The sequence below is a fragment of the Podarcis cretensis genome (genome assembly GCF_951804945.1).
Source record: "Podarcis cretensis genome assembly, chromosome: 16".
NCBI lineage: Eukaryota > Metazoa > Chordata > Lepidosauria > Squamata > Lacertidae > Podarcis > Podarcis cretensis.
The window spans coordinates 14602592-14616104 of NC_137186.1; the positions used below are offsets into that span (position 1 = coordinate 14602592).

A 13513-nucleotide genomic window follows, 5' to 3' on the forward strand; every position below is an offset into this window, starting at 1 on the left:
AATCCTACCCCCTCCCAGCAATGGTGGGTGTTGGATTCAACAAGATCTGAAGGGCTCCACATTAGATTGATTGATTGTTTTCAATTTCTATCTTGTCTCTTTCCATAGAGCAAAAACTTATTTTTTAAGGATTCAGGAAGCTAGGATAAAAGAGGCTTATACAGTTATTAACGGTGCATGATGGAGGAAAAGAACGATATTTCCCCCCTTGCTTATAACAGCAATTGAGATGACATAGGGATGGGCAACTTTGGCAATTTTGGTTTCTCTTTGTTTATCATTTTTCCAACCTTAAACTCAGGACTTCATATTTCCACATCGGTGTGCAATTTATTTTATTTATTTTTTTGAAAAAGTCTTCATGAAAATTAATCAGTGTCTAGTGCGGATTTCTCCTAATGTGCACACCTTTGCAGAGCAATTTCCCATACTACGAAGCATTTTTGTATATTGTTGTCACTAATATACACATTTTTATGCATGCTTTACCTCAGAATCTGCTTTTTTCCACACATTTCTTGGCTGGAGAACTGCTTTGCAAGCTCAGGAAACTGCCAATTTCAAAGGATGTTTGAATTTTGTTTGGAAATGCACTGAAGTGGAATGGGGAACCCTGTGGCACAACAGATATGGCTGGATTCTCATCTGCCCCAGCCAGTGTGGATTATGGAAATTGGGTACCCCTTGGTGCAGTAGCCTGTCCACTTGTATTTTTTTAAAGCAGTATGCACAATGATATAAGAAGGGTTGCACACTGTGCATTTAAAGCACTCTAATGCCGGTTTAACAGTCAGGGCTTCCTCCAACGAATCCTGGGAACTGTAGTTTGTTAAGGGTGCTGAGAGCTGTTAGGAGACCCTTCCCATCAGACTTAACAGACTACAGTTCCCAGGATGCATGGTGTGGATGTGACCTAAATGTCCTCATTTGGGCCCATCCCCTATCCTTCGCATGCTGGTTGTCTCAGCATCAGATCCCCTTTTGTCTCCCATCTGCTTAGCTCTTCTTCCAGACCCTCATCCCAGTCTGTAATCCTGCCCTCTCCCAGCTTCTGTCTCCCCAGCTACTCATCCCTGCTCTGCTGCCTAATCAATTGCTATTATCCTTGAACAGATGACCAGCCCCTACTTGCAGCTGAGACATTAAAAAGGGAGGGGGTGGGCATTTGTTAAGGGGATAAGACCTGGGGTACCAGGGGAGGATAGGCATGGGAGAGGAATTTGATTCATCTGACATTTAAAGGCAAACCTATATAATTTGCACTTCCAGAACCAATATGCAAACAGAAATGCATTTTGGAATGTGCAATTTTCCAAGGTGGTTTGCCAGCCAAGTAACATGTACAACAGTGCATTAAAAAGTGCATAAATATGCATATAATCGTGAAAATAAAATTCAAACATATATTACATTCAGGGAAATTGCTTGCAAGAATGTGTATGTTAGGCAGAATTCCACACAAAAGTGCATATATTGGGAAAGTTTTCCACAAAAATGCTGATTAATTTTCACAAAGATTTATAAAACATCCCTTTTCTCCCAGGCCTTTAGCCAATTAAACAATTTATCGCATTTTAAATTGTTGGGGCTGGTAGAGGTATTGTTTTGTTTGTCATTACGTTACATATTTTTGTGTTTTTATACTATAAACTGCCCTGTAATCCTTGGCTGGAGGGCATCCTTAGAATCGTAGAGTTGGAAGGGAGATCACAAGAGTCATTTAGTCCAGGCCCCTGCAATGCGGGATTCTTTTGCACTATGTGGGGCTCAAACCCACGACTCTGAGATTAAGAGCCTCATGCTGTACCAGCTGAGCTATCCCCAATTCACACTTACCCAAATTCTAAAATGCAGGTTTCCAACCAAGCAATGTGCACCAAAATACAACATTAGGTGAGATTTATTTGCAAAAAAAACCATGTATGTTAGGCAAAATTGTGTAAAAAAGAAAAGTGTATATTAGGAGAAAATCACACTAGAATGCTGATAAAATGTCTCTTTAAAAAAATCTCAAACTGTTGTGGAAATGTGGAGAACTGAAATTATGACTGGAAAAGTAAGAAACAGAGAGAAACCAGAATTGACTTGTTTTGCCCATCCCTAAGTGAGGATATATATTTCTTTTTAAAATGTGCTAGCAAGTGTTTTTTTAATACCAAAATCTGCACCTTTTAAACATATTTTGACATTTGATCTTTCATCCAAAGAGGTCAAAGTGGTGTACATGGTTCTTTCATTTAATTTGCACAACAGTAGGTTGCTGTTGTACTCAGGTGTTGCTTGTGGGGATCCGATAGGCCAGAGGTTTTCAACCTTTTCCGGTCCACGGCTCCCTTGACCAACTACATTCCTTCTGCATTACCCCTGTGGGGCTCAGGAGCCCAGTTATGTCACACCCCTTGCCTGCAGAGCCAACAGCCTCTCACCCCATTTCAAACACCCTCCCTTGTGAAGTGTTCCCTCAGCCTCCTCTCCTCCTCTCTCCTTGGGAGTCTTCTGGGCTGCCGCCCCTGGTCTCTGAGCTGCCCCCCCCCGCCCCAAAGAGAGGTGCCTCCTCCCATTGTCTCACAGAGGCCTGAGAAGCACCCCCTGGCCAGCCCCAAAGGTACCATTCACTGGGGGAACTTGTAGCCAGGACTGTTGCAACAAACAGCTGTGCAAGCCTATGGGAGGCAGAGATGCTAGAGGGCATGAGGGGAAGGGAGGGAAGGAAAGAGGGACGGGGGCCATTGTTGCCCTGATCATCATTCAGGGCACCCCAGGGTGCCACAGCACACTGGTTAAAAACCACTGCCATCGGCATTTGGTCAGCTACAGTGAGAACAGTATGCTGGACTAGATAGGCCTTCAGCCTGATCTAGCCAGGGCTCATCTGGTAATCTTAGAATAACATTTCTGATTATTCGGGTGCTGTTCTCATAAGGTCTGTCTTGCAGTTCCCCCCACCTTCCAGGAGACCCCGCCAGCTTTCATAGAAGTGCAAGACCAAAAGTCTCTCACGCTGACCTGCTCTGCAGCGGGAAACCCCCAACCAGTAGTCACTTGGAAGAGGGACAACCAAGCCATAGAAAGTGGAGACAAGGTTCAGGTAAGGCGTGTGCATGTAGCCCAGGAACCAAGGGTCTAGACCAGGCATCCCCAACCTTCGGCCCTCCAGATGTTTTGGACTACAATTCCCATCATCCCTGACCACTGTTCCCGTTAGCTAGGGATCATGGGAGTTGCAGGCCAAAACATCTGGAGGGCCACAGGTTGGGGATGCCAGTCTAGACTACAATTCCCACAACCCCCAGCCTGGTTGAACCATTGGTTAGCGACAGTGGCGTAGCGTGGGTTGTCAGCACCCGGGGTAAGGCAAGTAATTTGCGCCCCCTAACCCGTGGATTTGCGCCCCCTAACCCGTGGATTTGCCCTAACCCCAGATGTTGCGCCCGGTGCGGCCGGCCCCCCCTGCACCCCCCACGCTACGCCACTGGTTAGCGATGATGTAAGTTGTAAGCCAACAACTGAAGACCCAAAGTTGAAGAACTCTAGTCAAGAAAAGGAGTGGGGAGCCTGTGGTCCCCCCAAAAGTTGTTGGCCTGCAAGAGTCCCAGCTGGCATGGCCCAGTGGTCAGGGAGAATGAGAGTGACCGTCAAACAACATCTGGAGGACCATAAGTCTCCAACCCCTAGTCTAGAAATGTGTGTAGACACAATCATCTTACAAACTGGGAACCTGGCCTTTGAACTGGAAATAGCGTGGTTGTTTTATTTTTAAAGGGGGCGTGAGTATGTTTCTAGACCTCATGGTAATCAAGCATATTCTGGAAGTGCCCCATTCTTGACTCCTGTTTTAAATGACTTTCAATTCTCTCTTTCCTCCCCTGTTTGCCTGGAACATACTTTCAGATGCCCTGCATAGTGCCTTCTCCCTTCCTTCACACCTGGCTCTTCAGGTGTTGTTGGGCTTCCACTCGCATCCTCCTAAGCCATTTTAGCCAATACTCTGCTTTAAAACCCTCCTCAAAATGTGCAGATTACAAATCTCAAATGAGAATATGCTGTTTTCATTTTCGTTTTATGGTTGTTTAATAGTGTATTCATTCTCAGTTAGCCTCCCTGGAAATGCCATTGACATTGAAGGGCAGGATATAACATGTCAGCAATAAATGAATGTGTTCACATTTATTGGATTTGGTGAGATTTCCCCCTGCTCCATACGCACAAATTTAAAAAGGTGTTTAAATACAGTGGTGCCTCGCAAGATGAAAAGAATCCGTTCCGTGATTCTCTTCGTCTAGCGGTTTTTTTGTCTTGCGAAGCAAGCCCATTGACTGCTTAGCGGATTAGCGCTATTAGCGGTTTAGCGGCTTTTAGCAGCTTTTAGTGGCTTATCTGCTTAGCGGCTTGGGGAAAGGGGGGAAAAACTGCAGGAACTCGCAAGACATTTTCGTCTTGCGAAGCAAGCCCATAGGAAATTTGTTTTGCGAAGCACCTCCAAAACGGAAAACCCTTTCGTCTAGCGGGTTTTTCGTCTTGCGAGGCATTCGTCTTGCGGGGCACCACTGTAAATGCATTTTCAGAATACCTCCAGTGTTTTCTAGTCTTACAGAGAGCTGAAAATGGTGACAGATTCCCTCCCCTACATGAGCAGTTTCTATGGTTCACAACTTAGGGTTTTAACAAATCCAGGTATTTAAGAGAACATTATTGTCAGGAGCCAGAGTCAGGAGTAGGTCAACAATTAAAAACAACAACACTGGTGTCAGTGATGTTAACACTTTATTCCAGAAACCCAGCACAGGCCTGGTGAGCACAGCACCTCTTCCCAGCAGTGCTTGCACCAATGAAGGAGTTTCAGGGACTGAAGGCCCCCACCTTCCCACTGCTCTCCAAGGACCCGCCCTCTTCCTTTTTCTGCCCATTCTGGGAGACCAGGAAGAAGGGGAGCTGGCTGCAGGAGGGGAAGATTCCCTGGCTTCTTCAGCAGCCTGCCTCCACTCTGCTTCTTGACCTCCCCTCTGCTTCTGCCTCTGAATCAGGACTGCCCTCTGCCGCAGCCTCTTCTTGCTCACTAAACCCTGTTGCCTCTCCAGCTTCTGACACCTTCTCCTCCCAGTCTGCTCCCTCTGACCCACTCAGCATTGTCCCACCACCCCCTGGCTCTGAGCCTTCTTACCCTGGAGGTTCCCTTGGGGGTTCCCCAGCTGGTACCTCCCACCATTCCTCTGCATCCAGCCAGTCCATGACAATTACAGTGGATTATGGTTTACAACCATAATGAGTTCCTGAGGTCCGTTTGTAAACCAAAACAGGTTGTAAACCAAGGCGCGCTTTCATCAATGGGGTCTCCAAAAAAAAATTGTTCATAATCCCCCTCCCAAGGGTTGTAATGCAAAAAAAGTTTGCAAATTGGGACATGCACTTCCAGGTTTGATGTGGTTGTAATCCAAAGCTTATGGTTTGCAAACCAAGGTACCACTGTACTAGTATTCATGTTACTGCCATCCGTAAAGCATCCTCCTCTGTGACTCCCATGTGTCTCCTGTAACCCAGCATCTCCCTTACGTCAGGGGTGCCTGGTGAAGCTTTCAGAGCAGGTGTGAAGAACCTTTGAACTGCAACTCCCATCATCCCTGGGTCTTGGCCATCAGCCTGCTGGGACTGATGGGAACTGTAGGTCAGCAACACCCGGAGGGCGCAAGCTTCCTTGTGCTAGAAATTTTTTTTCATCATGGGGCACCTTTGCTATTATACTTCTTTGCTTACTTAGTTTATGGTCCACCACTGGTGTAATTAACACCCAAGTTTATTCCCCTGCCTTTGTTTGTTCCTTCTCATTGAGGAAGTGCAGGCCAGTTTAACCTGTTTGCCAACCCCCTTTAATCTGTCCCCTCCTGAAAATGTTTGAGCTACCCCACCCCAGCTTTCACCGCCTCGGAATGGGAAGCTGTTTTGTGTGATTTGTTTAGGGGCAACTAGTGAGCCTTTGCAGCTGGTTGAGGATTTCCCTGTCTAAGTTTACTCTCCAGTGCTGTTTATTCTGAAGAGGAGTTTCATGCCTTCCCCACCCAGAGAAATAAAAAACCAATAATTAGTTTCAGAAACCCTAAGGGATGGATTTCCTAGTGGGCACATAGGCACTGAATTAATTGTCAAGCTCATTTTAGGACCGTTCTCTAACAAATATACGGTACCTAAGGTCTGGCTGACCCCTGCTGGCCACTCAAAGGAAACAAGCATTTGACTTGCTCTCTTCAAGAAAGCCTTGCAGTGTGGTATGCTACTGTTTGGAGTGCTAGCAAGCCCTGACCTTTTCCAATATATCCCAGTTGTTTTTTGGGGGGTGGGGGTGGGAAATCCCACTTAGACTGATCCATGCCCCCCACTGACATGCAGCCCTGGAGGATATTAGCCAAATGGGAGTTGGACCCTCATGCAAAAAAGAAGTTTTGCACCCCTGTATAAAACCTGCATTTCAGGTGAGAATGCTGAGACCAAGAGGACAGTGTTTTTTCCTAGAGTCACACTGTGAACTTAGGTGAGATCTGAACAAGCTCACATACTTAGTCCTTGCTGTTCTCAAGTTAATAAGAGGGATGGGGAGAAATTTGATTTTGTTCTCATTTAAAGACATACCTGCTTAAGTCACACTTTCTGAAGCACAGCCATCCTTTGAATTTTGCCCTTCTCAACTTTTGCAATCCAGTTCTCCAGCTAAGTATTGTGTAAAAAAACAACAATGCATATACTTGAGTAAAGTATGTGTGGAAATTCATATATCCGTGAAGATAACATACAAAACTGCATTATATTGAGGAAATATAAATGTTAGGGAAAATAAGCTTTGCAAAAGGTGTATATTAGGTAAAATTGCATATATGAATGCGTATGCCAAAGACACCGCTCTTTATCTTGGCCTATGAGACCTATGGTATATATTTTCAGGGCATACCCTATTTCTGTGAGTGCAGTTTGATTTAAACTGTTTTCAGTATTGAAGTTTAAATTGATGTAACCTGCTGTGGGTATGAAGTCAAATCAGTAATGATGGTGATACAGTGGTGCCCTGCAAGACGAACGCCTCGCAAGACGGAAAACCCGCTAGACAAAAGGGTTTTCCGTTTTGGAGGCGCTTCGCAAAACGAATTTCCCTATGGGCTTGCTTCGCAAGACGAAAATGTATTGCGAGTTCCTGCGGGGTTTTCCCCCCTTCCCCCCCCCCTTTTCCTAAGCCGCTTATCAGCTGATCCGATAAGCCGCTAAAAGCCGCTAATAGCGCTAATCCGCTAATCCGTCAATGGGCTTGCTTCGCAAGACGAAAAAACCGCTAGACGAAGAGAATCGCGGAACGGATTCTTTTCGTCTTGCGAGGCACCACTGTATATTTAGAGAAATTCATGCTGAAATGGTGATGAATTTTTATGAGGACTTTTTTTTAAAATCATGAACTATACTGGAAATCTAGAGAACTGAAGACTGGAAAACAGAGAGAAGACATTTGCCCATCCCTAGTTGAGGGAATTGACAGAAACTCATTGAGGAATTGATTTTCCTGGTCTTCTTTACCACCTCGTTGGCCGTACAATTTCTTGGTGAGGAGATGCTGGAGGGGGTTTTTCTTGCTTGCTCCAAGCCTTTCCTAAATGATGTGCTTCCCACCAGGTGAAGAATGGGAGCCTTGTCTTTGCCGGTGTGGAGCGGGCCAGCGCTGGAGCCTACACCTGCCACGCCACCAGCGAAGAGGGTGCCATCACCCACACAACCCGCCTGTTGGTGCAAGGTAAACAGGAGAAGGGGCAGCATCTTTCCCAAACTGGCTTAAGCAGCATTTTAACACAGGATGCTGCTGCACAAGCTTATCTGTCCATAGAGCCCATGGGGGGTGGGGAGGGGAAACTCAGTCCTGGGAGCCAAATGCGGCCCTCCAGAGACTCTTCCCAAGCTCCTCCCATTCCCAGGCCACACCCCTGGCTGGTCCTCCTCTGCAGCCTCCTCCAGTGATCTTTACCTGGCTGGAGTGTATGCATGCTACTTTCTTGCCAAGATGGAGATGGGGTGTATTCCTGGCCCCTGGAAGGTTACTCATAAGTGGGTTGAAAAATGGTTCCCCACCCCTGACCTAGCTCAAAATTGTCCTGCTCTCGCTGGCAGCAACTCCCAAGCGTGCCGTGCAGAAAAAGAACCTTTCGCATCACCTTCAACTGTATCCTTTAAATTGGAGATGCCAGGGATGAAACCTGGAACCTTCTCTGCATGTTCACAGTCCTGCGCTCTGCCACTGAGCTGGGCTCTCCCTCCCCAGAGCACAGGAAGTTTGTGTCTTGCCAAAATTTGCTGAGCTAGCCCAGGACTGCTTTCTCCAGCCTGGCAGACCCTGTCTCCCCAGCCCTCCCCATTCCAAAGACCCTGGCAGAAGCCTTTCCCACAACCCTGCTATCTGATCCTTCATTTAACTGGATATGCCAGGGATTAAAGCAGAAACTTTGTGTGTGCTAAGCATGTGCTTTACCACCAAGCTACGATCACTCCCCCAGTTTACCATCCAGACTTTCTGGCGGATACAAGTGCACAGCTATGGGAGTCAAGCATGTCTCTGATTTCCAAAGGGAATCTTGGCATAACTTCGGAGTCGATAGTTCCACATTTTATCACTGGCACGGTAGGGGAGAGGGGTTCAATGTACCTCCCTTGGCTTCTCTTTCTGGCCCTTGGCACTTTCCCCAGCCACATTCCCTCACCAGCCTTGGATGTTTTTGAATGTTTGGGATGTGTCCTTGAACCTCTGGGGTGTGTGTGTGTGTGTGTTTGGTATAGCCTACTGTTCAAAGGCAAAATGTAAATTTGATTACCTCTCCATGCTTACCTCTGGCGGTACCCACAACTGGCATGTGTCTTCCCCCGCCCCCCACAAGGTTTTGCAGAAGGAAATGGAAAAGGTGCCTTGCCCCTGCCTTCGCCACTCATTCCAGACATTTTCTTCCTCGCAGGGCCTCCGGTAATTGTGGTGCCCCCACAGAACGTCACTGTCAACATCACCCAAGATGCCTTCTTGGCCTGCCAAGCCGAGGCCTACCCTGCCAACCTCACGTATAGCTGGTTCCAGGGGGACACAAATGTTTTTCACCTCAGGTAGGAAACTCCAGCTGTGAGTGTTTTGCGAGAGCGGGGAGCAGAATTGCTCACTGGGCTCTTCCGCAAATGATGGTCTATTCTTTCCTTTATTTATGTAATATTTCCCTCCCCAAGGGTGCTCCAGGCAGCAAAGTGAAAGGGAGCACAACATAGGGCTTAAATTAAAGCTTGTCCTCTTTGGGAGCAAGTAGAGTTGAACGCCATCCCGGGAGACAGAGTGGTCTTGCGTTGCAAGTTATGTTTGTTATATGATAAAATGCGGGTTTTGTTTGGAAATCCCTAATTATTTGTTTGACAGTTGGCAGTACGCCTAGTCATTTCACAAGGGTGTTTCATCAGTTACTTCAGAGAACTGGTGCCAAAAAAAAGCATTATTTATGGCAGTTTGTGAGAAACTCACTCATCATTTATGCACCTAAAAAGAACAAGCAGAACCCAGAAGACTAAGCAGCAGTGTGGTGGAAAGTTTTGTTACATGTGAATCGACATTTTCAGACTCATTTATATTTTCTCAATGTGAATTTGTTTGGAGAAATATGTAATAATTGCTGCAGTTACATTTGTTTGTACACTTGATTAGACTTGGTCTTCTTCTTTGAACTCAGATACTATGTACAGTGGTACCTCAGGTTACAAACGCTTCAGGTTACAGACTCTGCTAACCCAGAAATAGTACCTCGGGTTAAGAACTTTGCGTCAGGTTGAGAACAGAAATTGTGCTCCGGCGGTGCGGCAGCAGCAGGAGGCCCCATTAGCTAAAGTGGTGCTTCAGGTTAAGAACAGTTTCAGGTTAAGAACGGACCTCCAGAATGAATTAAGTTCTTAACCCGAGGTACCACTGTATTTGGCTCCATTCTCTCTCATTCATAGATATAGATATACTGTATTTTTCGTCCCGTAGGGCGCACCGGCTCATAGGACGCACTTAGTTTTTTGGGGGGGAGATACAGGAAAAAATTTTTCCTTTATTTCCCCCCCCAAAACCAGGTCTGGGAATCCAAACCAGGTCAGGGAACAGCGGGATGGCGGCGCTCCGCCTCCCCGCTGTCCCCCGAGCTTGTGGGCTGCAGGCTGCTGCCCGCAAGCCTTGCGAGCCGGGCGGGAACTCCTGCCGGGCTCACAAGGCTTGCGGACACCTGCGCGAAGCACGGGGCACCCTCCGGAGGGCGCCCCGTGCTGCAGGCTGCTGCCCGCAAGCCTTGCGAGCCCGCGGGAACTCCCGCCAGGCTTGCAAGGCTTGCGGATAGCTTCCTGAAGCCTGGAGAGCGAGAGGGGTCAGTGCGCACCGACCCCTCTCGCTCTCCAGGTTTCAGCGAAAGCCTGCATTCGCTCCATAGGACGCACACACATTTCCCCTTCATTTTTGGAGGGGGGAAAGTGTGTCCTATAGGGCGAAAAATACGGTATCCTTATCTATATATAAGATACATAGAACTCCCAGTTGCCCATGTTAGCCAAGCAAGTGCTTAAATACAATGCTGTTGCACTTTTTTCGTTCCTGCTCTCTTCAAGTTCTCTTTCCTTTGCCTCCTTCAGCCATCTCCAGTCCCGGATTCGTGTCTTGGTGGACGGAAGCCTCTTGGTACAGAAAACTGTCCCAGAGGATGCGGGGCAATATACCTGTGTTCCTAGCAATGGGCTAAGGAGACCACCTTCTGCCTCAGCGTTTCTCACAGTTCTGTGTAAGCATGGCACCTTCCCATCATTCTAGACCTCCAACTGGTAGACACAGTCTAAGGGTGGTGGGGAAAGCAGACAGTATGAAAACAGGCACCTTCGGTGTTCAACCTGCTGGGTGGGGCTCAGACAGGGATGGGGCAGAAATGCAATTCTGATGGCATTTAAAGGCAAACCTACTGACCTTGCACTTTCTGAAACAATACGTGGATTGAAATGCAGCCATCCTTCAAAATCTGCACTCCCTCAAATTTTGCAGCACGGTTCTCCAGCCAAGTAATGCGTACAGAAATGCATGTTAGGTGTGCATAAATGCATACATTAGTGAAATCAACATACAAGCATGCATTATATTTGGGGAAATTGCTTTGGTGAAAGTGTGTGTGAAAGGCAAAAGTGCATATGTTATGGGGGGAAATGTGCACTAAAATTCTGGCGATTTAAAAAATAATAATCATGCTCTGATATGGAAATGTGGAGAACCGATCATAAGATCGGAAAAATGAGAAACCGAAAGAAACCAGAATTGTCAGCTCCGCCTGCCCCTCAGCTCGGATCAGCCTCCATAGAAAGAATCGTCTTGCAGCATTATCCACATCCTGTTATTTTGCAGGGTGCAAGGTATGGGTTGCCTTCCTGGTGGGACATCCCAGCAGTTGATTGGAGAAGCAACCCAGCCTTGGCTGTGCCCCATCTCTCCTCTAGCTTTCCCCCACTAGCCATCCCACTGTCTGAAGCTGTGTCCTCCCTGCCTTCTGCAGACCCAGCACAAGTCATCGACATGCCCCCTGAGACTCTCCTGCCAATAGGGATGCAAGGCACCATCAGGTGCCCCAACAAGGCCAATCCTCCGCTGCTTTTCATCAACTGGACCAAAGACGGGCAGCCGCTGGAGTTAGGCAAGGTACTTGGCAGAAGCGTCCACCACACCTTCTTGGGCTCATAGGCCTTTGGGGATAACTCTCTTCTGAACAGAACACTCTCTCCCTCTCCTAGCTCCCAGGTTGGTCCACGACTCCCGATGGTGCCATTGTCATTGCCACAAGCAACGACAATGCCGTGGGTGTTTACTTGTGCACCCCATACAACAGCTACGGCAGTGCTGGCTCCTCGGCACCTACACGCGTTCTCCTGAAGGTGAGTAGCAGAGACGGCTGTGTGTGTGTGTGTTAGAGCATAAGAAGAGACTTGACTGCTGGCTCATCAAGTCAAGCATCCTGTGTTCACTGTGGCCGACCCTTGCCTGTTTCAGATGTCAAATATGTGTTGTGTTTTACGACCTAGGACCCTCCTGCATTCAGCCTGCGCCCCAAGGAGGAGTATTTTCAGGAGGTGGGGCGGGAACTGCTCATCCCCTGCGCTGCCAGAGGTGACCCCCTGCCCGTCATCTCTTGGACAAAGGTGAGGCAACTCTTTGCATAAACAAGAGGTAGATCCTAGATAGGCTGTCCAGCGGTGGTGGCTGCTGCCCATTGGGACCGGCCAGGTGGGAGGCCAACAGGAGGCGGAGCCAGAGCCAGTGAGAGGCAGAGACAACTTTATTCTAGTTTTGTCCCCATCCTCCTCCTCCTCCGCTGAGGTAACACTGAGACTGAAGGAGCCGACAAGCAGGCTGAGAGGCTTCCCGGTTAAGTCTGGCTGGTTTACTCAGAGCTCCACCTTTTAGCTAGGCTCGAATTCCTTCTCAGTTTATACCAGGGATAGGCAACCTAAGGCCTGGGGGCCGGGTGCAGCCCAATCACCTCAGTCCAGCCCACGGGCGGTCCAGGAATCAGAGTGTTTTTACACGAGTTAGAATGTGTCCTTTTGTTTAAAATGCATCTCTGGGTTATTTGTGGGGCATAGGAATTTGTTCACAAACATGAGTCTGACCAAACTGCGGGAGGCAGTGGAAGACAGGAGTGCCTGGCATGTTCTGGTCCATGGGGTCACGAAGAGTCAGACATGACTAAACGACTAAACAACAACAGGAATTTGTTCATTTTTTTCCTCCCAAAATATAGTCCGGCCTGAGTCACATGGCCTGAGGGACGGTAGACCGGCCCCCTGCTGAAAAAGGTTGCTGACCCCTGGTTTATACCTACTAGTATATAGAATCATAGAGTTGGAAGGGGACCCAAAGGATCTTCTAGTCCAACCCCTTGCGATATATTTGGAACTTGAAGAAAATTTAAAAGTAATTGGCAACATTTCAATTTAAACTGACTTCAGCCATAGTATAGTTAGCAGGGCCCTGATTTCCCCTGGGGTCTTGAACAGCTTGCTAACATCTCTCTGGTGTGTCTCTCCCCCCCCCCCCCCAAGATGGGCAGCAAGGGCTTAGCCAATGCCCAGGTGGACAAGAACAACAGCTTGGTCCTGCGCCCACTGACCAAGGAGCAGCACGGCTTATGGGAATGCGCCGCCAACAACGGTGTGGCCCGCATCAGCACTGCAACCACTGTCTACGTATTGGGTGGGTACTTCATTCAGAGCACAACAGAATTAAGCAAACTGTACAGAAATGCATTGAAGAACTATTTTGAGTGAAAAGGGATGTGTGCTGCAACTTTCATGGAAGGGCAGTGTGTATGCATACATATATTGGCCTGGTTTGCCTGTTGGTACTAAGCCACGGTTTGTATGGCTTAACCATGGTTTCTTTGACCAGCAGCTTAACCGTGGTTTGTTCCAACAAACAATGGTCATAACCCATAGTTTGTTCTTGCCTTACAAACCT

At 47.7% G+C, this 13513-nt stretch overlaps 1 protein-coding gene across 4 annotated transcripts in view; it reads left to right on the plus strand.

Annotated features, from left to right (window-relative positions):
• The window catches only part of IGSF9 (immunoglobulin superfamily member 9), a 64222-nt gene that overhangs the window by 35585 nt on the left and 15124 nt on the right, over window positions 1–13513 (plus strand). For all 4 annotated transcript variants that reach the window (XM_079957515.1, XM_079957513.1, XM_079957516.1 and 1 more), the window contains exons 5-12: window positions 2937–3088; window positions 7648–7765; window positions 8973–9114; window positions 10654–10799; window positions 11556–11698; window positions 11791–11931; window positions 12079–12195; window positions 13099–13249. In XM_079957515.1, coding sequence (XP_079813641.1) covers window positions 2937–3088; window positions 7648–7765; window positions 8973–9114; window positions 10654–10799; window positions 11556–11698; window positions 11791–11931; window positions 12079–12195; window positions 13099–13249 — 1110 coding nt within the window. The remainder of the gene's footprint in view (window positions 1–2936; window positions 3089–7647; window positions 7766–8972; window positions 9115–10653; window positions 10800–11555; window positions 11699–11790; window positions 11932–12078; window positions 12196–13098; window positions 13250–13513) is intronic.